This window comes from Vicugna pacos, chromosome 1 (assembly GCF_048564905.1).
Source record: "Vicugna pacos chromosome 1, VicPac4, whole genome shotgun sequence".
In the NCBI taxonomy this organism is placed as follows: domain Eukaryota; kingdom Metazoa; phylum Chordata; class Mammalia; order Artiodactyla; family Camelidae; genus Vicugna; species Vicugna pacos.
The window spans coordinates 41,145,071-41,172,560 of record NC_132987.1 but is presented as its reverse complement, the minus strand read 5'-3'; the positions used below and the strand labels follow the sequence as shown (position 1 = coordinate 41,172,560).

Here is a 27,490-nt window from a genome sequence, read left to right as displayed (position 1 = left end):
ACTTCTTACTGCTCTAACTAATATATTGACTTATTTTAAATAAACAGTTACACAATGAAGACAGAGCCAGTGGCCTTATTGGAAATCTTTGAGCCTGTTAAAGATTCTGCAATTTGTGCAGATGGGGGGAGGAAGGAAGGGGCCTGAGGAGGGTTTATGCCCTTTTCAGACCAGGAAGAAAACACATTAACCTCTCCCACCCCAGCCCTGCCATCAGCCAAAGGGGGATCTTTACAGCTCCCAGAAAATCTATCAACTCACACTCAAACCTCATATTTTCCAATGCCTTTTTCCTGGTAAACAACAATTAACAGAACAGGACAGAAAAAAACAATCATTCCTTCTGGAAAATGTTTTTAAAATATGATTTAAAAAAAAAAGACATTGCTGCCCAATCACTCGATGTTCTGCTTTTAAGCTTTACATTTGTTGCTGTATGTTCTCCTAGTTGGTCCCCTTAATATTTAGATCATCTGTCCTGATACATGTTTGCAAATTAAAGCTGGTTTGAGATTATAGTAAAACCATTATTTTTAATAGCCCATTTCAAGGGCAGCGCTAAACACTGCAGAACACGCATGTTACTGATTACTGCTGAGCAGACAGCGGCTTTTGCAGATTAATTTGTAACTGGGAACTACTGTAAACAGATTTCACCAGAAATCCCGGGGAATAAAGGGAATTGGTGGTGGTATTTGTCTCCTTGTATTTATTTATTGTTTTAGAAACCTCCTGATGGAAAGCGAGCTAACCGGGGAGAAAACCGCCCTGCTTCAAAACCTTTTCCTCCAGCCCTCCATCTCCTCTTCCACGTCAATTTTGATCAGGGGAGGCAGGTCAGGGTCTTCTCCTAAAGGCTTATTATTTGAATAGCCAGAGGCCCCTTTCATGAGAAATAAGGCCCTTCTAGCTACTCTGGGATTTCAGGACCCTATTTTTAAACTTCAAGTCGTGTCAGGAAAAAGCGAGGTGATTGCTTTTACATGAAGTTATTATATAATCAAAGAGTAGAGGGGGCGTGGTGGGGAAGGAGAGGGAGCGGGAGCGGAGAGAAAGAAACATTGAGATTTGATGTTTGCCCAAGCCCTTTAGTCTTTCTCGCAAGTTATTCAGTAGGGAATAAGACTGATGATGATAATATTAATAAATAATAATGATGAGGCCAAGTAACCCCTTATCTCTCTAGATCAATCTTCCAAGGACTAGGGAGAAAGTGTTAACTCTTTTGGCTCTACTTGGGGAAGAGAAATTCATACGTAGAAATAGCCTTAGCTCAGGCCGGTGTCTGCGGTTCTGGACTGCGGGGTGCACTCGTCCGGACCTGAGGCTCGGGAAGGCGCGGGAAGGCGCGGGATCCCGCGCGAGGCGGAGGGCAGAGCCGGGCTGCTCGCGCCCGGCGGGCGGCAGAGGGTTCACCTGGGTGGCTGGAGCCGCGGGCGCCGCCACTTAATTCGGGGCGCAACGCCATCTACCGGCGTCATGACGCACCTGCAAATACCCAGACCTTGAAAGTCGCCCCGCCTCCCCCACCCGAACCCAATATAAGGGAAAAAAACTTGGAGGCCCTTTCCACGAAATCTTAATTTAGCCAGGACCTGCCACTGATTCCATGCGACCTTTTGTTTATCCACCGACGTTTCCTCCTTTTCAGAACAGCTTTGTAAAGGGCAAGGAGGTGGGGGCCAGGGGCTAGGGCTGGGGATTGGGGCGCTGAGCTCTCAGACCCCCTGATCAGGCCGCACTGTCTGAAGCAATCGGTTCCCCAGATTACTTGTATTTAATACACAATGCATCATAAAACAAATCCCTCATCCTGACAGGAAGAAAATAGAACAGCTCATAGCTTGAGCCGGTCCAATTTATGGCTAAATTAAAAAAAAAAAAGGCTCCTACAATGGGCAAGTTGAGGAAGGGCAGGAAATCAATGGCAGCAAACCGGGAGCTCTTAAAGGTTCTCAAGCGCCGAACTCTATGGGAATATCTGACCGGGTTTTAGGTTATTTACAAAGGATTTTTCCTGTCCTACCTACCACTGCTGTGCGATTTTCCCTCAAACAATGGCCATTATCTGAAATAACAGTTCAATGTCACAGATAACAGGCCCCCGAAACGAATTAGTCACCACCTCTTGTCATTTTCTCCCCCCCCACATCCCTCCCTTTTGTTACTATTTTTGTTTTTAAATCAGCATTTTGGGGAAATATAGACCTACTAGATTTACACGTCTATTTGTACTTGGAGAAAACAAAAAGGGACTTGTACTGTCCCCGTTTGCAGATGAAGTTTAACATAAACGCGCTTTCCATCCCCTCCTTCTCCACCTCCCCCCAAGTGTCCCTTGACTCGCTTACTTTGCTTAACTTTCCATTGTTGAGCTGAAAAATTGGGTTTTGTTCATTTGTTTTTATGAGTGGAGTTTTGTGATAAAAAGCGTTTATTTCCATTTAACCGAAGGATTTTGCTAAAATTTCCAAGGTTGGCTAAAGGAAATCTTTAGACCCTTTTATTCTGTCACACATTCCCTATATTCTTCCTTCCCATGTTGTTTCTGAAATGAGTTGATAAAAACTGACCATATATTAGAAAGTTAGGAATCACCGTATGGTGCTGATCCTTCCAAACAATATTCGTGATGTTAAAAGTTTAAAAAAATAATCTGAGTTATCAAATTGCTTAATTACACTTTGGGGCGTTCATGATATTTTAGTTAATGTATCAGAGAATATGGCAAAAACTCACCAGACAATCGTCAACCTCTTTTAGCCCATAATACACTACTTGGGCAAGTTGTACGTAAATAATGTTTCAGGTTTTTCAATTCCTTCTTCTAAGAAAAATCCGTTTTAAAAAGTACCACACTCTTCTGCTCACCTAACTATAATAATAGAGGGAGTACATTAGAGTACGAATTTCAGTGATAATAATAAATATTTGGCAGAAAACTAGAAATGTCCATTTCAACTTTTAAGGCTACTATTTTCTGAGAATTTCTGAACTAATTCTGTTTAGCGTGAGCCAGAGTCTCTGTACCCTAACCTCATCCTCGCCCCCTGCAGCGCCCCACCCCCAGCCTTGGTGCACACACCCTCACACCCCGAAAGCACTTCTCCACCCTATCACTCCCATCCCCCAACACACACACACACACACACACACACACACACACACACAGAGGCACACTTACTCTTGTGCTTTCAGGACACCGAAACACAGGATATTTCCCTGGGGAAAGAAATCCTGCCTGGCGAGATCTCCCCATTGGTTGTTTACCCGGAGAAATCTACATGTTTAAGGGGGATGGCGCATCCATAATCAGTCTGTCCCTATAGGACTGGGTCTTGGCGACCTTTTTGTGACCTCTCCCGCCAGAGGAGGCTGCTGTCACTTTAAAAATTTACTGAAAGAGGAGCCCGTCTGGCTTCCGATCACTCTGGGCGGCGGGAGATAGCTCCCTTTCTCCCTCGCCCCGGGTTCTTTCTGGATGGCCGAGCAGATCCTCTTTAAAGAGACAGTCCATGAAATAGAAACCCGGCGGCTGAGCTAGGAGTTGCGAAAGGGGACGATCCCGTGAGGGTCTAGGACCGGGGAAGGAGCAGCTGAGGATCAGAAAGGGGGCTAGAGCTCCCCTCGCCTCCCCAGGCCCCCCACCTTTTCAAACTCTCCTCCTCCTGCCTGTATTTTCCCCCACCCCCCCAACCCCCCCGTGGAACTGGGAGAGAGAAGTGGAAGAAGTTTTAGTGGGTTTCAGATAACTTTCATTACACATCGGGCTGATAAGAGCAAGAGAAAGTGAGAAAAGAGGGAGGTGATGTGAACCAGAAGGAATAGCTCGGAGCTCATTTAGGAAGGGGGAAAAAAGCCAAAACACACCAAACCCGGGTCACTCAGACGAGAGGAGACTTCATTTCTGGTCTTAAAAATACACTGTTGGCGGACAATAAATCTGAAACGCGTGGTCCTGGCAAGCAGATCCTAGAGACGGACAAAGTTATCAGAGACCATTCGGAAATCGAGACGCGAGGCTTTTTTTTTTTTCGTAATATTTCGAAATGTGGCTCGGGATCGTGTGAAAGGACTTTCGTGCAGGAAAGCTGGGGGCTGCTGATTCTTTTATTTTGTTTAATTCTTCTGTGATTGCCTTTTATTGCTGAGTTGAGGCCATAGAAATCTGAAGGTAAGAGAACTCACTTTAAAAAAAAAAAGTCTTGGCGATGCGCATAGTTTGTAACTTCGGACAGTTTCCTGCCTTGGCACCCCTTCTCCGGGGCGCCCCCCGCCCCCCAGCCTTCTTTTCCTACTTGCCCGCAGTCTCGCGGAGCCCTGTGCTTATCTACGTCGCTGGGACTGGCGATTTCCTTGTTCCTCCTGTGCAACGGTGCGGTCTGGACGCGTCTCCGGGGTGGGTCGTCCGGCCTTCGGTGGGTCTCTCTGCCGGCTGTCGGCCTCCTTTCCTCGCGCTCTTCCCCTGCTTCCCCTCCCTCCGTGTGTCTGTCCGTCGGTATCAGGGACGCAGAAGGTGGGGTTGCCAAAATCTGAATTCCTGGCACCGGCCACGCGACTTTGGAGCCGCTTTCGGCCGAGTTCCACCTTGCCAAGTAACAGCTTTGCTGTCCAACATCGTGTGCTGCTTCGCGAGAAAGTCACATTCGGACCCTTTGGCTAGATTGTGGGGATTTTTTTTTTTTTCTTTTTGCTGTTGGTTTTTTGAAAGGGCCTTTCTCTAAAGTCCACCTAAAGGGAATTCTTTTTTTTTTTTTAAGCTATCTTTGGAACTTGACAGCTTTTAAAAACACAGGAGTGTGTTAGATGAAATGACGGAAGATGTGTTGTTACTTTATTTTATTTGAGATTTCCGAGACGATTAAGACATTTGGGAGACAAACGCAGTTCTGTTAGCAAATCAAAAGCGAATAATTCACCCAGGAGGGAAAACGTTTCTGGAGAAACTTAAGCTTTTGTCTTGGGGCAAGAATATGCAGAGTAAGAAAGCTAATATGTTGGTGAAATATTTGAATAATCATGTAACATATATGTAAAAAGATATTCTTTGGAAATGAACCTGTTTTTAAATTAATTTCACTGTTGACAGTGGCAATGGCAATAATGTTAACACGGAATAAAATTACACCTAGATTTTTTATGTGCAGTATATGCAATACTTAACTCCCTGCCCCCGCAAAAAGGGAATGCTAGAAAGCTAAGGGGATAGATGATTTTTGACTTTGAAATTAACAAGTTTTCCACGTCTTTCTGCAAATATGAAATGGAACTGGTGTTGCATTTCACTGACTTCACCCTGTTTCCTTCATTAAATATTTCTCTAGTGTGTCAGTAGAACTGCCTTTCTTTTTCTTTCTTCTTTTTTTTTTTTTGGCTAGTCAAGAAAACAAACAACACAGATCAACCAGAAACCAAACAAGCCAAAAAACAAAACAACAATCCCAACCTTTTGCTAGAGTTTGAAGTGTGCCCTGCTGTTGTTATTTATGTTCCTTCTAGACATCCAAGGAGGGGGGAATCTCCAGTTGCCATTTGAGTTGATCAGCATTGAGAGTTGAAGAGAACAACTTGAAGTTTGTGATTTTATAAATAAGAAATTGTTAAAATCTGTTCTTCTCACTAGAGAGGGTATTTAATGTAGACGCTTTGTTGTTACTGTGAAGAGGTGTCCTGGAAAAAGACTTGCTTTGTGTGTGTGTGTGTGTGTGTGTGAAGCAATTATTATCCTTATCTTCTGTTTCAGTTTTTCTTTTTAAAATTGTGGGACAACTTATTGCCCTTTAATTGTCTCATGGCCAAAGGCTTATTCATAATGCCTCTTGACTAGAGACCTCAGAGCACTGGGCTGCTTCTTGAAGTTTGTGGTGAGTTAATGACTTGAATCTGCAACTGAGTTACCTGAATTCTGTGCAAAATTGCTTTCGGTCTATCTACCCACGAGTTTAGTTTTAACTTTTATAGGTATAGATACAGCAGGGTTCTGTGGGGATTATTTAATTCATTACCTTCTGTTCTAGACTATATTGTTTAGTCTTTGATAGGAAACTTCCTCAAGTTTGCGTTAACTGATTGACATTAACATTACCAGCCTTTCTAGTTGTTCACCATCAGATCAAAAACTCTGCAGCTTTTAATACTGATGTTTAAAACATTACTGCTGCTAGTGAGTCAGAATAGCCTCAAAGTACACAAAACCTTAAAAATGGACATTTCCCATTTCAATCTCTGTTTAATAGGCATCCTAAGTAGTGATTGCTATTTAGTGTAGGCCAAATGTAAAATCTCATGAAAAATAACAATATACAAACATATATAATGATGGCAGTTTATTGCAACATCTTTATGTATTTTTTACTTGTTCACAAGCCAGTTTTGGTATTTTGCTTATGATATGTAAAACTGAAATATGCATTGGCATGTGTTAACCAAAACATTAGGTTGACATATTTTGCATGAGTGTTTACCGATGATTTATTTTCACTTGTTTTTCTTTAGTTTCATCAGAAACATCAATGGGACAAATCTCATTATCTTCTTCAATTAAGGGTGTGATTTAATTGTTTCATGGTAGTGCAATGCAAACTGAAAAGGAACAACAATATTTAAAGTTTTTAATTGCATTAATTTAAAGGGCAAAAAATGTGAACATACACACTTAAAAGGGAAGACTATCTGAGCCTAAAATATTGACTTATTTAGTTTAGAAATATTATATTATTATATACTGTTCAATATTATTTTTGTAAAAATCACATTGGATAAAATTAAGGCAGTAACACTCATTCATGCATAACAAGGAAATGAGCATTTTTTGAAACCAATTAATCAGTTTTTGTAATAATTTACAATTGCTTTGTTCCTTTGAAAAAGCAGTACATTGCCACTTCCAAGATAACTTATTACTATTCCTTCTTTATTCATATGCATGCTGTCTGGACTTTTTTTCTTCTAAGGATTCAAAGGAGGAACTATACATTTGAATGAAATATTTTCAAGTAATTAACCATTCTAAATGAATGAACTGATATGGAAATTGATTGTTCTCATCTTCTTCCTTCTAGATCTTAGATGAGTTTTGCAATGTGAAGTTCTGCATAGATGCTAGTCAACCAGATGTAGGAAGCTGGCTCAAGTACATCAGGTTCGCTGGCTGTTATGATCAACACAACCTCGTTGCATGCCAGATAAATGATCAGGTATGTTGTAAAGATTTTCTTGTCTTTCTTTGAGAGCACTAAAGTATCAGTGAAGCCTGAAGAATAAAAATAACAGTGAGCTGCAGTAGACCCTTGTGGCCTGTTTGTTGATATGGTAAAAGGTAATGCCCAAATATAAGATGCAGAATAAAGTCATTTTCAGTACTACTTTCTTTCAGTACTTCTATTTTGGGGAGTTTATTCAGTTTGTGCTAGTAGACTTCATAAATGCTTTAGTTTTCTGAGTGTGATTGAATTAGTTAAAAGCTGAATACTACTTATTGTTAGCTGGTTTTTGCCTTTTTTCTTTGCCATCATAATAGAAAGATATTCAAAGAAAGTATTGAGCTAGTGAAGAACACTTTGTGAATTTTAATTTATGCAGAAATTGGAAGTGATACACTTGGAAGATCATATAGATTTTATTTTAAGTAGTAGGTAGATATATATGTAGGATCTGTGTGCGAACTTATCTGATTTTGCATCTGATTTGCCTAATTATAATGAGAAACACTTTTGAATCAAATGCATTTTTTGTTGTTTATGTGAAAAGTTCAAAAATATCACTGCTTGAAATTGCCTTATGGAGGCCCATGCAGTGAGGTTAACTTTAATAACAATAACCATGAAACAAGATCATGAAAATATCATGAAACATATTTTGCACTCAGTAAAGGGAGGTTATGAAGCTTGTAACTTTGGATGACAGTACCTAAAACGAAGAGAAGGTCAACCTGTTAATTTTTGTTTTATAAACATCACTGGGTTAGAATTTAATTATGTTATCATAATTTATTTCTTTTAACCCAATGGTGACCTAAATCAAATATGTTTCAAAGACTGTATTAAAATGGTGGCTTGGCAAATCTAGTAGGAAAATCACCACCAAGAAAAAGAAAAGTTTAAATTAAGATGTTTCCAATTGAAAGCTAGTAAGTAGTACTAGCGTCATATGGTCTAAGACTATTTCAGTTGTTGCTATGAGATTGTTCTTTGGCATTTTACCAGCTACCAGACAATTTTTACTGACTAAACTGTATGAGGTAGTACATTATACAATTAGGTTTAAATGGGAATCATTTAAAAATCTTCAACATATATCAAAAATAATAAACCAATCAATTGTTTTTTCTCCTTGCCGGAAGAAAACAAGAGGCGTTATTGACAAAGGAAAACATTATTAAATTAGCTATTGATTGTGCACAGAAAATATCCCAGGTCTGTCATATGAGTTTCTGTCACCATCAACAATGCACATTTTTTGAGCACTGACTATTTGTAGATGTGGGAAATACGTAGGTGTTGTAAATGAGTGAATTGTGTGTGTGATGTTTCCTAAAAAAGGAACTGGTGGACTTCAAAAGGCAGCCGTAAGATGAAATAATGTAATTATGTCATAATAATTATTTGCTATCCATATTTACTGACAATAGGAGCTGTTTCCTCAGACAGATAAAACTGTTGTAGGATCAGTGAAAAGATGGTTTAAGAATAGGACTTGTGGCCAATCCTTTTTTCATTTAATATTTATGCATCTGATACTTTATAATAAATATATTTTTTTCCTTGGGAATCATGATTGCATTAAAAAGGGAAACTATTTTGCTGTTTCTAAGTATGAATCAATTGCTTATTACAGTAGGCATCTATAATTTTCACATAGTTTTGAGGCACACGTTGTGAAAAGCGTTGCTTTTGAAAGAATGCTAGCCTCACATCTCAATGAATAGCATGTTTACCTATGTCAACTGAAGAATCAGGGAAAATAGTTAATCAAGAAAAACATAAAAGGCCAATATTAGACATAAACTATTATTTCTGTAACTTCTCACTTTAAATTTATGCATTATGTTGGCAGAAATCTAAAATTGTAACAGAGTTCATATCAAATAACGTAATTGTGAAATTGACATTACATGGTTAAGTAAGTTCACGCATAAACAACGAGAGAGGAAAGTCAGAGGCAAAAGTCAGATTTGTGTGATAGGCATATATGCATACAGTCACACTTAACCCAGCTGACATGACAAAAGAGAACAGACACCCAAACAGTGTATGCAAATATTATAAACATATTCATCTATAAGCAGGTTTGTACATTTCTAAAAACCAATTAAGACTAGCAATTCCAGGCAGCTTTGAAAGGTGAATGTTGGACTGGGTACAGTGATAAAAGAGCTGACTAAAGAGCTTCTCTAGGTCTATTTTTCCACCCTCTTTTCCATGAGGAACAGGAGTTGCCAAATGGTGAATAAGCACAGCTCATCACCTGATGAAGGCTCCCACCGTGTGAGGTATTATTTAATATCCAGATACAAAAAGAGACCCTGGATCAGGAGTAATTCTTAAACATTAACAGCGTCCACTCACCTGCACAACACAAAAGCAAATGAAGCACTTTACAAGGAACTGTGAAAAGTGTTCCTTTTTGCTCTGATTCTTAGATAGAGCTCAAGTTTATAAAATGAATTCTAAATCAGTCCTGGACTATAAAAGGGAAGAATTTTGGAGGAATCTTTCAATTGCAAACTAGTAGTTATAATAATTAGGACATCTCACGAAGAAGGAAAAAGATGACCAAAAACAAAAAAGAGGGTCTAAATTATGGTTTTAGTTTTGCAAAGATACATATTTTTCAAAATTCAAATATTAAAGATCAAGTTTAGTCAATTTGGATCAGTATTCTAATGATGTGAAGGAGTTCTATAAAAGAGAATAAATGTGTCTGCTAAAGATGATAATACAGTTTGGTAACACTGAGACAGTCAAAACACGTATACAGGATAAAACTCATCTGATTTGTTGGGAGGTGAAGAACTACTTAGAAACAGCAAGGGTTTTGATTTTCAGGTAAAGTGGATAAAGGATGTAATCTATTTTGTATCATAAAAACAAAGGCTAATCAATTAACATTTTCCTAATGCCTCTCTATAAGCATTTTATTTGAGGGGATTTTCCTGAGCTTAAATCTTCCAGTAGATTTCTCTGAACTATTTTATTGCAGATTTTTTTTTTTTTTTTTCCTGGCCAGAGTGAGCTTTGTGGCAGCTTTCTTTCTTGACAATACTGCCTGGAAGACTCGGGTTTATTGTTTTTAGATGTCTTTTCCATTTCATGTTTTCAAAATTATTACAGTGATTTTTCTGGAGATAGAAATACTTAAAAGACTGGCATACCTGCTAAACCATAATTTCTAAGTAGCTGCAGCTTCTGACTGATATCCTTGTTCCCTCCTGAAAGTATTGTATTAACCATAGTAATTTATCTTTGTAAAAGAAGGCCACACCAAAGACACTAGTAAATTAAGACCACAGTCACACTCAAGTCATAAAATAGTGGATCCATTAAAAACACCCAAGGCTCTTTACCCTTGACGTCCTAATTATTTTTTCCCCTTCCTCTTTGAACTTTCTGTACAGTGTTACATGGCTGTACTGCTATGACACAGTTTTTAGCTGGAAATTTTTACGGAGACAGACAATGCTTCAGTATTTGTACATTTTAACAGCCTAAAGTTGTCCCACTTGAGGATCAAGAACTGGCGCTGAGAGATAGATCAGGGCAGGAGCAAAAGCAGAGAGTTGGATGATGAAAGTTCTTTCCAGAATAGGTCCTCAAGAGGACCAGATATGCACAGGAAGCGTGAAAACGGTTTATTAACTCTTCAGAGGTTGCAGTTACCTCTGGAAGCACCCATGTGTTTAATGTCAAGGAGGCCAAACATCTAGATGATTTACTGACTTTTTTTTTTAATTTGGATATTTTGATGTCCTTTCCTTTGACGTCTTGTAGATATCTTACTTTTACAAACCATTTCAATGAGTGAATGGATGGAGCAGTTGCTTTAGGTTTGGTCTCACCCTGCTCCTACCGTTCCCTCCATCCTTTGATAAGTTTCCTCATACCGTCACATTGCTGTACCCTCCATCTAGGTCAAAGGCAGGAGGACCCACAGACCCCCTAGGTACCTCAAATCGGGCCAGTTTTTATCTATGATATGTTCACAAGTTGTGTGTGTGCAAAATAGCTCTCTGGACACAAGTCTTCCTCTAATACTTCTTCGTGGTGAAACCATGTTGGCTGTCATCAGACAGGCCAGTAAGGCCCAATTCGTGTAAGGGGACTACTTAGACCTACCAGGACCTGTCCTTCCACTCCTGAGAATTAGAATGACCTGGGCGTGTACTCTGGGGTAACATTTTATAGGTATATGTGTGTGTTCTGCATCATAGGAAGGAACACCTTTTCATTCCAACTGCTGGCCTGCCCTAACATGGTCTACAAGTGGAATAAAGTTCTCAGAAACTCAAGACATTATTAATCTTGTCATTTACACAAGGTGATAAGTCCTTTCATTTTTAAACAGGCCCTTGACAGCTGGTATTTAGTAAGTAGAATAAGAGAAGTCTTCTGTTCGCACTGAAGAGAAAGAAATGTGTCGATAAGAGATTATCTAATTCCTGATGTGTATTTTGAAGCAATAGGAATATAGAAGAGCGAGTGCCCCTCAGAGAATACAATGTCAGAATTGACTTCGGGGCTTCTGCCAGCTCTCTTGTGGTTGAGGAACAGCAGCAAGATTCTACAGTGTTTGCAGTTGGAACAGGCATTGTTCTCGTTTGTGCTTTACCTTATAAACTTTTAACTGCTTCCAGGACCATCATGGCTGAATTGGCACACCCGCGTCCCTCTCCTCAGCTCCACGTCCGTGGTTCTATCAGGCTGCTATGACACTAGAACAGTATTATTATTGCAGGCTTTTTATGGGCTCAATTATCAAGTTATTTTCTTTGGCTTTTTACTGGGAAAAAAACTGTATTCCTGCATCATTCAATTAATGCAATTTGTGCAAAAAAGCAGGGAAGACCAGCGATGTAAAAGCAAAATGTAAGATCTCAGCCACTTTCTACTTTTTAAAAATGTTTGCGTCAACCGTCAGGTCATTTGTTAATTTGCTCTTCCTTTACAAGTATTTCTGTCCACATTTTCTATGACCTCTTTTGATGTTAAAATTATTATTGGCTTTGGCCATTTTCTTTGCTTTGCTTTTAAGTCAAGTTCCACTTTTATACCAAAGTTATGCTCTGCTGTTTTAAGATGAATGCCAGCTGGCAATACCCAGAGACTGGCTTTGTGAACGGTGCCTAAGCTGACTTTGGGGGGATGTTGTCTGGCTGATAAGTTACTTCCTTCACCCAAAGAAGAAACTGTCTCAGACATAGTTTGCCATTTGATATTTATGTGATAAAACAAATAGCATCCCCCTCAAAAAAAGTTTCCCTCGTATAATAACTCCCCAAACACAACGCTGCCATAATACTACACAGGCTAGGAGTTTTTATTAAGATGCACAGACTGCAGAAGTTGGAAAAAGAGGATGATCTGAAGTATTCTGTGTACATTTAAAGCAATTAATGTTTGCATGCATGCAACACTTTTCATTCAGGGAGATCTCAAAGCATCACACCCACACGAGATTCTAGCTATTTCTGGAAGATAAAAGATAGTCATCAGAATGCATGACAAGCCATCAAGGAGGAAGATGTGTTGGTCAGGAACACAAGAAAATCCTCTAGCCTAGTTAAAAAACCCCAAGGATGATCTTTAGCTTTCTCATCATATAATGATGGGGCTCTTCCCAAGCATTCAGAAATTGTTCAGAATGATCCATTTTCAGCCACATTGAGGACAGGTGGCTAATGCATATTTCTTGTAGGGTCTGTAGAGAGCTCCTTGGAGGTTATTGCACAGGGCGGCTTGCAAGGTTTCCAGGCTGGTTACACTGTAGGCTCCAGGTACCATAGTAAGTGGACCTTTATTTATCACTTGCCCTATTTTTTGCAAATCGGAACCAACAGTCAATTCTCTCTGTTTCATCCAGTAAATTATACTTGGCTTTCTCTTTGTGTTATTAACAAAGAAATTAAAAATGTGGGGTGGGAGAAAACTCCTCCATTAATATTTTTGTTCCAAAAATAGGCAGTGGATACATAGTTTTCACTTCGGAAGCAAATATAAAAAGACAGTATTTGATATTTCACAGTTAATATTTTCTAGTCTTTAGATGTTACCCTAAAGACAAATAGGGGATACTATGTCTTTGGAGAAGCTAAGGATGGTTTCCTTTGGCAAAGCTCGGCCATGATAGTGCTTGCATTCTGCTGGACACGTACCTTTACATTCTGTCATCAGTCTCTCTGTCTGCTGGAGACACTTTTCCTCATCTCTTACTCATCAGGATCAGAATGTGTAATAGGGTCCTTCTTCCAGAGGCCAAAACTTGACATCACTCTTGCCCTCCTGAATTGGAGTTTCCCCCATTGCTACGGATAGATCAAGGGTCCAGACGGTGTTTCCTAAAGCCAACACGTGTGCCCACATTGTCTCTGTGGACTTGATGTTACCACTGCAGCACCAAGACTGACCGATGTGTTAATATCAAATGTTGACTTTGTTCAGATACGCGAACTGTTACCTACCTCTGCTCTCACCCACCCTCCAAACGTTAAAGTTCCATTCAGCTTTTTCTAGTCTTGAGACTGGCAAACTGAATAAAGCTATAGAAAATAAAACATTCGGGCTGAATGTTAGGAGCTGGAAGGGGAAGAAATCAACTGTCAGCCTCAGAGTGAAAAGACAGCAATAGTCTGAAAAAGTTGTCTCGCAGTGCAGATTTTGCAGGGAGTACATTTCTCTATTATTTCAATTATTACAACTTCCTGCAGAGGTTGAAGGTCACTCATAATTCACACTTCTGCCATTTTTAGACATGCCAAATGCAGTCTATTAAGCATAAATAAAACTTCCAGTGCTTGACCAGGAAAAATAAACGGGGATTCGTAACAATGAGGCCTTGTTCATCTTTTTAAAAGTAAATGATCTGTTTTCTTTCTTGTTTTCCCTCTTGTGCACTGAATTTTTCTGCTGTCTCAATAGTACAAGCCTAACACTTTAAATCGATCCAAGCATAGCAAACTAGACAGCAGGTTTGGTCTGACAGATTATTTAGATTTTTCTATTTTATAGGATAATAAACAAGAACCCACATTATTACCATCTATAAATACAAATGGTAGCATCATCAATTTGATGGAGGAATAGGTTGAACACAGCCTCTGACAGTATAAGATAGAATTAATCTGAAAATCTTTTATAGCCTGTTAACTTTCCTATCAGAATGCTTATGTGTCCATACTCTCTTTAGTGGCTGTCTTCTTGGACTTAAATAACAAAAGAAAATTAATATTTAATAACATGGGATACATCCCAGTGCTGACTATATATAATGTATAATTATATATAACATATGTTACCTGTAATATGTAATTTATAAAATTGTAAATACATATAACTTATATGATATAAATTAGAATTAATCATATGTCATTAAATATTAATTTATGTTAATATATAAAATGTGAGATTGCTATTATCTTATGCAGATTTTAAAATTTCCCTAAAACATACACATTGCCACATTTATACATCACATATAAAATATATAACATATCCAAGCACACATATAGTTATATATAGCATTGTATGAAAATATAGCTCAAAAATTTGCTAAAGCAAATCTACATCACCACTGCCTTTTAGCCCTAGCGTAGCTTTGCAAATACTAATTGAATGGATATTCTTTTGGCATTTGGAACTGATGTCAAGGTTTGATTAAAATAAATCAGATAAAATAATTATCTTTAGAGCAATTCTTATATACATGTATAATATTATATTTACGCCTTAAATTGTGAATTTCACCAATAGTAGAAGTGAACAGTTCGGAGGATTTCTAGTTTTATTTTCAAAGATCTGAATGACTTAGAATTAAAAAAAAATATTAAGAAATTTCACTAGTGTGCTATTTTAGCAAAATTTAAAGATAAAAGAATACAAAAGATCTATTAAAACATTTACTATAAACATTTATTCTTATAAATGAAGTATTCAGAGGTCCAGATATAATATCCATATTAAATGGATAGAAATACAGCTTTCTGGAAAAATTAAAAAGAGTCCAGCAAGACATTTGAAAAATAATTTTTTTACATGATAAAATAAAAAGACCACCTCAACTTCTGAAAGTTTCAGATGTATGGACAGTTAGGTCATGTTCATAAGATGTTGTGTTTCTGGAATTTGGTGTATTAGTTACCAAATAGAAAACTCTAACAGAGTTAACACAGTTTTAAAATATTTATTGACTTTTTAAAAAATGGAATTCCCATATAATCCTATTTTCTTTATTACAAGGCCCCATTCCTCTAATTTTTCACCTTATATTGGGAGGGATTGAGTTTTTCCCTTCTAATAGAGTGATCTGAGAGAGACAGAGAAAAATAATAAATCAACAACCCTTTTGTATCAAATCCAACTTTCTCTAAGTGTTTGAGACTTTTGATCCCCTCTTTATATACTTGAGTTGAATTCATCACAAGATCCCAGATCCAACACATTTTTATTTTGGTTCCAGATAACTTTTTCCATAAAACCCCCTGATGGAAGAGACCTGTTAACTCTTTTATGGAATTTAACAGAGTAACTGATTCCCTTCCATTTCTCTCCAGCACAAAACCAGAGAGGTTATATTAGTAGCGTCTCTGCTTCTGGCACATACATAACTCAGATGCCATTAATTCACAGGACTGCAATGTTGCCAAAATTTGGAGAATACACTGATTTTAAAGACATTGTGATTGTATTTGTCTAAGAGTGGCCAGTCATACTTAATAGACAACCCTGCAGAAGCTGCATAAATTACTTCTCTCCTCTGTTATATTTTCATTTGCCAAAAGACCTATTTTATCACGTAAAAGCATAGATGTGATCTCTTATTTTCTGAAAGGCTTGATTCCTCCAAGATTACGTTCCATCATCCCCCCACAAAATTGCTTTGAGGCAACAGACTGTCATTATGTTTTCATTAAAACTACTCCTCTCACTTCTCAGACGCCTGCTGGTGTATTTATTGCTAGAATGTAAACCAGCTTTGTATGTAGACATTGCTGAATTCAAGTTTTCAGATCATACTTTGGGGCCATCATAATTACAGGAGGAAAAAACATAATTTTACTTAAGTCTCTCTAAGATCCGAAGAGATGAGATATAGTGAAGATGGCGAGTGGTAGCAACACCTTGGAAAAAAACCACTGGATTTGTAAGGGTGGTAGATGGGACTTCGAGGCACATTCTTACTCCGATAGGAGGAACCTTGCCCAGAATCTGCCCTCATTACGTCGGGCTCTTGCCAGTTCTTTTCAAACCTCAGTTTCATGAGCACCATAAAAATTCACTTAAAATCGAAAAGAACACCCTGAAGTTAAAACCCACTCTGCTTTGCCTTGCCTTCCGTGGCCTGGAATGTCACCTTTTACCTCCAGTAAATAAAGCCAACATCAACACTCTTCCGTGTCTTTTATTTTTTATGCACTCAATATTCTTCACATGACAATCTGGACACTTAAAGGGAAATTACAGTAGTGATCTATGTCCCGGCGAAGAGAATTGTCTTTCTAATATACAGTTACAACATATCCATCATTTTCTTTTGTTGCTTGGACTGTTCACATTGGATTGAGTAAATCTAAAATGGAATTAAAAGAGACGTGATTAATAATGAACTCCAAAGAAACAGTGATATCATAAGCCTCTCTTCCAGTGATCTGGCTCGTGTATCTAAGCAGCATTCCCCAACAGAGACAACTGTACTGTTTGACAGTCTTGCGGGATGTTGTCTCTTTAACCTCACTATTTCCGAGAAGCCACCGAAAAGTTCTAATATGTCACAATTCAAATGTCAACATGTTGTTGGAAAGGAAGCTAATAAGTTAAACCTTTGAGAGATGCCAAGAGAAGAGGTGATTCAAACTGTTGAGAGAAGTCCATTGTTTTCTAAGGGGAAATGGGACTCTAGAATGAAACGGGGTACTTATAAGCGTTTAACTGGAAGGGTTAGGGGAAAAAAGCAAACGGACGCTCATTTTTTTTTTTTTAATCTGGTAACTTTTTGAGCAGAACTATGCCTCTCAGCATACTTCCAAAGAAAGGAAAATGTGAAGATTAGGGTTAATAAGATACAAGCTGTAAACTTGCTGGTTTTCATAGAAACAGCACATTACAAGGTGTAATTTTCCTGAGACAGTCTGGATTCTACTTGTAGATAGAGATAAAGAATCTTAGCTTAAATTATAACATATCAGAGCAACATTTTATGTTTGGCATTATTTTCTATAAACCAACTTGATGTCATTAAATTACTGTTGCATGAAAAAAAAAAGATTTTATTTTGACAGGAAAGAAACTAAGCAGAAAATTCTCCTTGAGTTATTTTTTGAATTTAGCACAATTTTATGCTCTGGGCTTTTTAAAGAAAAATAAACAATTGGACTTCAGAGCCACCTACTGGAATGAAGAGGCACGTACTTATGTTTAATGTCCTCTGTTTTTCGAAAGATAAACAAACAGATAAATATAATTAAAGTTATGCATGTTTCTGTTGAGCTTAAAAGACATTAAATTACTCAGCTTTTCTCAGTTTCTAAAATCAAGTGGTTCTGAAAAAAAGCTACAGTTAGAGAATGTCTTCTCAAAATAAATCCTTCCCACCTAGTAGGGTGTACCAATTTGTGTTATGTGATTTTTCTTCCTGTTGGATCAAGACTGAGCAGAATTAAATCCCTAGTTTTGTTGTTGTTGTTGTTGCTTTTGGTGGTATTTGTGCTTGTGTGTGTGTGTGTGTGAATGTAACTGTTCTCATTTTCCCCAGTTAACTGTCTAACTTTATTTTTTTCTTCCGTAATCTCTATCTGGTTACAGAGTTGGTTTTTTTTAATAGTCTTAGGATAAAATTTAAAACCAAGAATATTTTATGGTAAAATGAATAAGCACCTTAAATGGTTTCATGGTTAAATTCTTATTTTTATTGAGATATAATTGACATATAACATTATATTAGTTTCAGGTGCACAACATAATGACTCAGTGTTTGTATATGTTGCAAACTAGAATTAAATGATTTTATGAATGAAGAAACCCTGAAGCCTGGACACGTAAATTGGGCAATGACTTGCTTAAGGTCACAGAGCTGGTCAGGGAAGAGGTAGGCAGCTCTTGGAAATTATAGGTCAGGGTTTTTTCCACATTGGCCTCACTGCTTTTTAGTCAGTCATTAATGGATTTATTAAACCCTTCCTCTCATCAGCATTTTGCTGGAAAGTAAGAGGAATAAGCACCACCCCCAAACCTTGGTAAATGAGTCAATTGAAGGCCTAATGCCTGCTTTCCAAGAGTGGGATCAGGAGCTGGGTGATGAAGGCAGGTCCTGGATCTGTGAGTACCACTTCTGATTGGTAAGAGAGGGATTGAGTTTTTAAGAAACAAATGTTCTTTTTTGACTAGGTTCTCTATAGCTCTTGCTGTCATGATCCTTTATGTTGTGTCCCTCCAACCGATGACCTTAGAAGCACCTTGCTGAGAAGGTGCTCCTTTTAAGGACATGTTGCAGGGGGTGACGGTGCCCCTTAGCTGGGCCACTGCTGGAAAACAGAGGACACATTCAACTCTATGAGTATGTGTGTGGTTCGGCAGAGTCAGGAATTCAGAGCAGGGATAGTGCTTTGTTAAACATTACACAGGGTGGGTGTGACACAGCAAGTCTTGCATTAAGAAAATTTGATTTGTGAAGTGGGAGTTGGAAAAAAAGATTTGTGAATCGGCATGAGAGTCACAGCTTTCCATGTGCCATCAGAGGGCTCATTTTCAATGTATAAAACAAGAAGTCATAGTTCTTTTGATGAAAAGAAAAAGGAGTATTTTTGTTAAGGTATGGGAAAGTGTAGAGTTATCTTAGTGTATATGTTGCCCTTTTAAATTCTCACTTCTCTTTCTCTCTTTCCCACCCCACCTGTCTTTTGAAGATATTTTATAGAGTAGTGGCAGACATCGCCCCGGGAGAGGAGCTCCTGCTGTTCATGAAGAGTGAAGACTATCCCCATGAAACTATGGCGCCGGATATCCACGGTCAGTACCGCCCATGCCACCGTCAGCCTCACTTGGAGGCGGTGATGGCGCCTGTAGAAGGGCCCATCACACTTGGCATTTGTTAGTTTCCCCGGCTACTCAGTGTCAGTTCTAACAAATCCCTTCTCATAGAGGGGCTCTGTTCTTGGTTTGCCATCTGGCTGATACTACAGTGAAGGTAAAGTAAGCAGAGGTCTTCTCTGAAATGGAGGTCAAAGGAATTTTGAATATTAGACTGAGACATCACCTAGTTACACCTTTTGTCAATGCCTTAGGCTGTGGTGAGAATCCTTTCTTTCACTGTGCAAAAGTCATTTTGGGGAGCTTGGTTTGGGCTTTTATAAATCTAACAGCTGTTCCTCCCATCTAATGTTCTGCTGCTGAGAAAAGTGTTTCTACCTGAGTAAAATCCTCGCCAGTGTGACCACATGGAAGGGAATTTGGGGGATGAGAATTGGGAGTCTAGTACAGATGAAGACATTTCACAGCCAGAGGAATTTATATTTGTCAGAGAATCTATTCTACATCAAAGAAGGTGGGATCAAATAGAATTATAATTACTAGTGATGTATAGTCAGGTAGGATTAAAAGGCAATTTTATTCATCTTGAATTATATCATTGGGATGAGAATGTAATGCTTTTTTCTTTCTCTTTCCTATTTCTCTTTCTTAATATAATGTGGTTTGATTCAGCATAATCTAGTGGTGTCTTTTGAGTGTTTTATAGTTGGAAAGAGCACTGGGAAGGGTCACCCATCCCCACCTGCCTGAGCGGTGGGGATCACTCCACTTCCCATCTGTCTGGCATTCTGGACAGGGGAACCTCAGCCTCTGCTTCTGCAGCTCCGGTGAAGGAAGCTGCCGCTATTGGCTGGCTCTTTACTTGAACGTTTTTCCCTTTGGCTGAGCTGCATTCTGCTTCTTTATAAATTATACCAGTTGTATTTTGGGGAGCCTTTTGGAAATTGTTTTCTTCTTAGAAACTGTGACAAGTAAATGGCTTTAGAAACCCAGAGTGGTCAACAAGCCTGGTGGAGTCTGAGCCTGAATGGGGAGTCTGACCCAGTGGGAAAGGGCTCTTTGACAAGGGGGAGTGCTTAGATGATCATAAAAAATGTAACTTGGGCCTTCCCTGGTACAAGGCATCTTTCATCATTGAATGGTAGCAGTAAAAAGTTTTCAAACAGTTATTTTTTTTTAAAGTATAAATGCTTAGGTTACTATTCTAGAAAACTTAAATAGAGGTGACTATTACTGTATTAGGGCTACCATTCATAAATCACCTGCCTTTGCAACACTCTTGAACCCATCAGGTGCTTTTCATTTTCAATGTGTCATATCCATATCCTTACATATATCGGATATGTTACATATAATGTTTATATTGTTTAAATGGTGATTTGTATTTCATACTTCTAGGATTTAATGTTTCTTAGGAAAGAGAAAATAAAACATGCTTTGTACACCGACTGTATGATAGATATCGAATGCTCTCCATTTAGTAACTTATTTCATCTTTTAGACATAGATCAAACCTGTAAGAAAGGAATTATTTCCGTTTTACAGATAGGGAAACTGAGGCTACATCAGGCTGAGTAAATTGGCCAAGATCAGACGGACAGAAAGTGGTAGAGTCAGCATTCAAATTAAGGCCTTGCTGTCTTTAAAAGCTATGCCTCTCCACGTATCATGTGGCTTGGAGGTTCTGTTTGTGTCCTGACTGCTGGCTGAGATCCTAAATTTAGATCTTAAATATGTGACTAGTGTCACAGGCTATAGGAAACATTTCCATTACCCAGTTTATGTTGTTGAGAAACTTGTCTTTAAAGCTGAGGTGATTTATTTTAAGAATACCTCCCTCTTTGTTATAACCATCTAAGTCCAAAGTTGACAAACCCTAGAATCTGAATACTAACATTTTTACCTTTCTGGCCCCCATATTATTGGTTTTAGTTAAGAGAAACCAGTATCGTACGTGGATAATAGCCACGACGTCCCATTCGACCTCTCTGCTGGGCTTCTCGCCCTGCAGCGGGGCGTTCCGACTTTCAGTGGCCCATCTTAGCACGGACCTAAAAAGCCCCTAGTGGCCTGCTACCCTCTCTGACTTCATCGCCCCCAGACGTGCACCCTATAAACCTGCCATACTTCCCCACAGCGTTGCCTTTCACGAGCCCGCCATGTCCTTTCCTGCCTTCATCTTTGGTCCATGCTCTTCCCACTGCTTGAAACGGCCTCCCTCCTCCCGCTTCCGCTGGCTGAATTATCCATTACCAAGCCTTTTCGGAACCTCTCTCCTGCAAGATAGACGGATTTGGCACATTCCTCTGGGCTCCCTTGCATGCATCTGTCGTAAAACATGTTCCACTCTGTTATTCACTTGTGTATCCCCTTGAGTTTCTTATGTATTCATTCCTTAGCAAAATGCCTAGCATTCGATGGGTGACTGAAATATTCCCTCAAAAACATTCAGTCAGTGAATCACTGGCTGCAGGTCTGTACTGCGGGGGTAGTGGATCACGTTGTCATCCTCGGTGTCTTTCTGCTTTGTGAGCTTCTTTCGAGACTTCTGTGATTAGTCTGTGTGATCAGGTGCAGTATGGCCTGACGAGTGGCCCAAAACCCTTTCAGTGGAAGGAACAGAAAGTGCACCATCACGGCCCGACACCTGATCACCTTGCTATCTCTGAGTCCCCACTGTTATCATTTGTTTATCTTACTGATTTAAAGTGCAAATTCATGATACGCTGGCTATTTAACAAAGCCGTGCCTATTAGCCCTGACCCTGGGGAAACATGAATGAGCCTAGGAGAGTACCCAAAACAGGCCGTGTCCCACTATAAGTAATGATGAATGTTAAAGCGTTTCCAAGTGTACTGATGTTAGCCAGGCTTAAGTGCGGCTCAGACAGGGACTCTGTCCCGTGTACCCTACAGGTAATGTAGCCGAATGAGAAGGGTACGGATTCAAACAGAGATGGGTTCAAATTCTGCCATAACCACTTATCTCTACAAGCCCTGACTCATTGCCAAACTTCTCTGAGCTTCAGTACACTCATCTGAAAGCTGGAATAAATACCCAACATATAATTCTTCACCATCAGGTTTTCAGGAATATCAATAATCCATGTACAGGATTGAGGAAATAGATGATGCTCAGTGAGCGGTCCTTATTACTTTTAATATCTTGTGAATATTAAACCCTGGAAGGGTGTAGTCATGAAGTTTTATCTGATAAGAAGGGTGCAGGGAAGCCAAAGCAAGCACTTATTTATTGTTCTAGGCTTTGTCCTGGTTTCTTTACATGTACTATTTCTAGTTCACGTTAAAATGGAAGTGGCGGAAAGGACAACCAAATCGTTTCTATTATGTCTTCCCTAATTCAGTGAGGCCTGTGGTTTGTGGCGGCACTTCCTGGTCGTCCAGCCCTAGTAACACCTGATTACTTTCGCAGAAGAACGGCAGTACCGCTGTGAGGACTGTGACCAGCTCTTCGAGTCCAAGGCTGAGCTAGCGGACCACCAGAAGTTCCCGTGCAGCACCCCTCACTCCGCGTTCTCCATGGTGGAAGAGGACTTCCAACAAAAACTCGAAAGCGAAAATGACCTCCGAGAGATACACTCAATCCAGGAGTGTAAGGAATGTGACCAAGTCTTTCCCGATTTGCAAAGGTTAGAAAAAAAAATATGTTTATTTACTCTGCAGGAAAATGTTGTGCTGAATTTTCAGAATCTATGCTGATGGGAAATTTGGAACAGCAATCAGCTGGGCAAATGTGTTAGTGACACACTCAGAAATCATTTTCCCCTGGAAGTTCTCACCTGTAAAGTGCTTGCAGTGACGCTGGAATTAGTTATTTTGATGCCAAATAGAAAATATGTTTACTATTATTTAAGCAGGGTTATTGACAACTGAAAGTTTAACCTTGGAGTAAACCATAACTTAGAGGAAGAATTAGGAGTGCTAACTGCGAGTAACAATGAGGCTAATTAATCTAACTACATACCAAACAGTAGAGCTACCCTCTAGAAACATTTAGATGATAGTAAAAGACTATTCTGGTCCTAATGAAAGATAGATGGTCTTCTGATAGATCCGTATAATTGATGGATTTAGTTTCAACTATGTCTCTAAACTCCACACATATACAAGAAGCATGCTCAGGGAAGAAAATGTTGACTTTTCTAAAAGGGAGAAAATAAACATGACCTCAATGAAATGATTCTTTAATTCTTATTTTTAACAAAATGAAAATCATATTTCCGTGATGTATTAACTGTTTACAGCCTTTTTAACTTAATTCAAGAACACTTTTATTTTTATTAAAGAAAACAATAACCCTGGAACCTGTGTTTTGAAAACTGTATTGATAATTAGGCTACAAAACGGTCTTTCGGATCAGAGAAGTGTTTAACCAGCTAACAAGTTTTTTTCTTTGTTTGTTTGCTTCTACCTCACAGTTTTTTTTTTTTGCCTTGGTCCACAAACAATTTTAATAATTGCATTCATTACTTTGCTTTTAAATCTGGAACCTATAATCAGAATTTCAACGGAACATTACTTTCTTCAAATGGGCACGGCCGTGTGTCAACGAGCCTTTCTCAACGGTGTGAATTACTCACAGTTTGTCTTGGACACTCCACCTATTTCAGTTTACCTTTTTGTTTTCGTCCTGAGGGCCTCCTCTTCCTCCTCCTCCGTTTCACTTCTGTTGACTGCCCTGCATCTCTCCTCACGGGAAAGGATTTCACGTGGCAGTCATTCATTTTAATGCACAGATGGCTAAAAGGGCATCAGGTGTAACCCCTCCCCCAAGGAGACCAAGTCCGAAGAGTGAATCTCTCTAGCCTTGAAAATTCAGGCCTAATTTAGCTATTAGAGAGAACACTCGAGGACTGACAGCGCTTTCCCAGCACCCTTTAAGCTCATCTTTACTACTTGATATAAATCCACGGAGAGAATAAATCTGCGATCTGTGTTTTGTAAAACACCGATTTATAGTTAAAAATGTCACAGCGCACCTCCTAAACCTATTGTGTCCAAATTAGAAACCAGAATGAAACTAATGAATACCAACAGGTAAGAAAAGTGTTTATACTGTAAAGCGAAAGCTCTGATGCCAGAGGGTGAGTCTATTCTCTTCTATTTTGTTATCAAAGGTAAAGGACAGCACTGTAAAGTAAACATCCACAGACTACACCCTCGAACGTTGTATATGCAGCACCTCTTAGGGGGAGAAAGCTTCTCACTGTGACTAGGTGTAAGATTAAGCCTGTGTCCCCTCTGCTGAATGCCAAACCAACTGTCAGTTTAGTTCTTTCAGCCGAACATTCCGTAGGAAATAAGGACGCCTAGTTACCTGGCCCTGGATAAACCCTCAGAGCTCCCTTTTCGGAAGCATGGGCAGAGGGATAGAGCAGGTCACCAGTCCCCATATTGCCAATCATCTGAGTGATATTTTGGGTTATCTAATTTAGCCAGTGTAGAACCTACATGCCCTGAGTATTCTCTACTTTATTGAACCCAATATTGTTGCTTTATATGTGAAACAAATGAGAAATCTATTCTAGACATGATATGTTATTCTGTTCTGTATCTTTTTGTGTAAAATATTGAGAAAGGAATACCACCCTCCGAAAACCAGGTGTCGGGGGGGACAAGAAACAAAGGTTGATATGCGGAAGATGGAAAGAACCCAGAAGGCTAAGCAAAGCTTTATAAATTGGGATAAAATTCTATGAAAAGTGAAGTTTCATGAATGACCGACTGGCCACTTCTATGTTTATGAAAGGAATGTACATTTGCTTTTGTGAGAACCACTTGCCTTTGTATTTTCTATCACTGATTAGCTGATAGCTGATCATTCTATGGTGCAACACGGGGTTTACGCTAGATTAGAAGAAGCAAAGCAAAGCAAATTCCCTTGCTTTGCTCTCTTTATTTTCCTCTTTTGTGTCACGTCCTATGCTCTTAAATCAATATCATACCCTTGGAGTTAGAAGACAAGAATAAGACAGTGTAGAGGACAATCTTTTATCACTAGGTTTCAGAGTTTATGACTTGAGATACACATTGGGATATAACACGTATCACAAAATGTCATGTCGTGATGGTTTGCTAGAGACCACGGTGAGAACAGCCGTCCGTACAAGGATTTGGGAAGATGTCCTGGACTCAGTTCAGTGTTACTGCTGTTGTTGCTCTCTCTCTCCTAGCTCTCTTACTAACATTTCAACTTGTGGAACAAACAGAGGATTACATATTGTAGATAAAGATAGGGCAGTTCTCGTGACTCCACACCTGTGCTCTCCTGGTACCTTTTGTTCGCGGTGAAATCGCCCTTGGTGCTCAAACAGAACAGCGTTACCAAGCTGACTGACTCACAGGGCAGGGAGAATGCGTTCATGTGCCAATATGAACAGGACTGGAAGGAGGAAGCTGGTGAAGAGAAAAAGAAATATGGAAAGGTGTTTCTGATGTATCAAGATGTGAGGAAGGGCACTGCATTTTTTCACACACATCGGCCACACACACAGTGTATACAAGCACTGAGTAATATAGTCTAGGTGCACAGAGGTCTTACCTGATTCTTAAATTTAGAGTGTTTATCTCACAGAAAAATGGAACACGAGAAAGAAAGGGTGCTCGCATGCCTGGTAGTGTTTCTTAATGCCTTTTTGTTAAGGAAGTTTTCAAATTTATATACATATATATGACAAAACTAGAGAGGATGGTTTGATAACCACCCCGCCATATACTCAGGTTTAATAATTATCACACAAGGCCAGTCTTGTTTCAGCTCTACTCATTTTGGATTATTTGAAACAAATCCTGGACATTATGTCATTTTATTCATAAATAGTTCAGTGTGTATCTGTAGAAAGTGAGGACTATAAAACATAACCTCACTTTAAAAATAATGGTTCCTTAATATTACCACATTTCAGTCAGTGGTCAAATTCCCCCAGTTATTTTATTATTTTTACAGGGTTTTTTTTGTTTGTTTGAATTCAGATCAGAATAAGGCCCATCGCTGCGATTGGTTGACATGTATCTTATATTTCTTAATTTATAGGTTGCCTCCGTCAAAGTCAGTAAACCTCCCTCTGTCTCTCTCATTACAGTTTATGTATAGAAGAAACCGAGTGGTCCTTCCCGTAGCATTTCCTCCAGTCTGTATTCTGCTGATGATGTCCCCTTGGTATTTTTAACATCCCTCTCCATCCTCCGTATTTCCTGTATACTCGTAGTTACATCCCAGGCCTTGAGCAGATTTAGGCTCAGTGTTTTGGGAGGAATACCTCATTGATGGGTGTCATCTGTTTCCATCAGGAGGCATGTGATGGATTGCCTAGATTCATTCATTCTTTAGGGGTTCCAAGATGAATGTAGTCTAATTCCATCACTCTTTCATTATTTATTACCTGGATTAATTTTATGCAGAGGAACTTCCCCTCATTGTTTGTTTGCGCACCCTGAAGCAGAGTTCGTACAGGGAAGGCAGGATATGTGCATGAGTTTTTCCCTTTATCTCCTGGTTTTCAGAGTGGTTGTTTGGCGTCTCAGTGTCTTCCAGGGGTAACTGGTGAGCCCCCTTCATGTGGTTTTGAGTATCACTATTGTTAAGAGATGAGATTAATTGCTCTTATTGGTGCTTAAATTTTCCCATCTTTGGTCGGTGGGTGTCTCTTCAGGTTGGCACTCCCATTCTTTTGACATGATCTATAACTTTCTTGCTTTTTTGCTATATCAAGATGTTCAAGACCCATCTTGCATATTTCGTGCTTCAAATTTGAAACAGACTATTTTTCTAAGGAGTTCTGGTTACTCTATTGGGGAGTAGTATCCTAGCATGGGATGTGTGTATATTTAACCAAAATGTTGCAAACATCTTCCGAATATCACAGTAATCCATTATCTATAATATCTGCTTTTCATTATACTCATACAGAGTTCATATTCAAATTGTTTAGAAAGGAGAGAGAAACATGTGATAAGGTGAAGTAGTCTAAACTTTAAAACATTGAGAAGCTATGCTCGTGAAAAACTTCTAACCATGTTTTTCTTTTCAGGGGCTTCACTAGTGCACCACTTATTATACACTTTTTTTCCTTCCCTAATTTATAGGTTATATATATATGTGTATATTTCTTTATAAGGTTACATATACCTTTCTATATAATGTTTATATCTACATCTATATCTAGACACATATATATCCATTCCTGGGTCCATCTGTCGGACCATCCATGATATTGGTTATAGGAGGAGGTTATT

The 27,490-nt window shown here is 39.0% G+C and overlaps 1 protein-coding gene across 17 annotated transcripts in view; it reads left to right on the top strand.

The window, feature by feature from the left end:
• The window catches only part of MECOM (MDS1 and EVI1 complex locus), a 587,526-nt gene that overhangs the window by 522,131 nt on the left and 37,905 nt on the right, over positions 1-27,490 (top strand). For 8 of the 17 annotated variants that reach the window (XM_072960611.1, XM_072960650.1, XM_072960604.1 and 5 more), the window contains 3 exons: positions 7,062-7,196; positions 19,112-19,214; positions 22,668-22,884. In XM_072960611.1, the coding sequence (XP_072816712.1) occupies positions 7,062-7,196; positions 19,112-19,214; positions 22,668-22,884 (455 nt within the window). Of the gene's footprint in view, positions 1-3,151; positions 4,175-4,313; positions 4,419-7,061; positions 7,197-19,111; positions 19,215-22,667; positions 22,885-27,490 lie in introns of those variants that run through there. The other 9 variants (XM_072960651.1, XM_072960637.1, XM_072960638.1 and 6 more) reach the window with 5 other exon arrangements.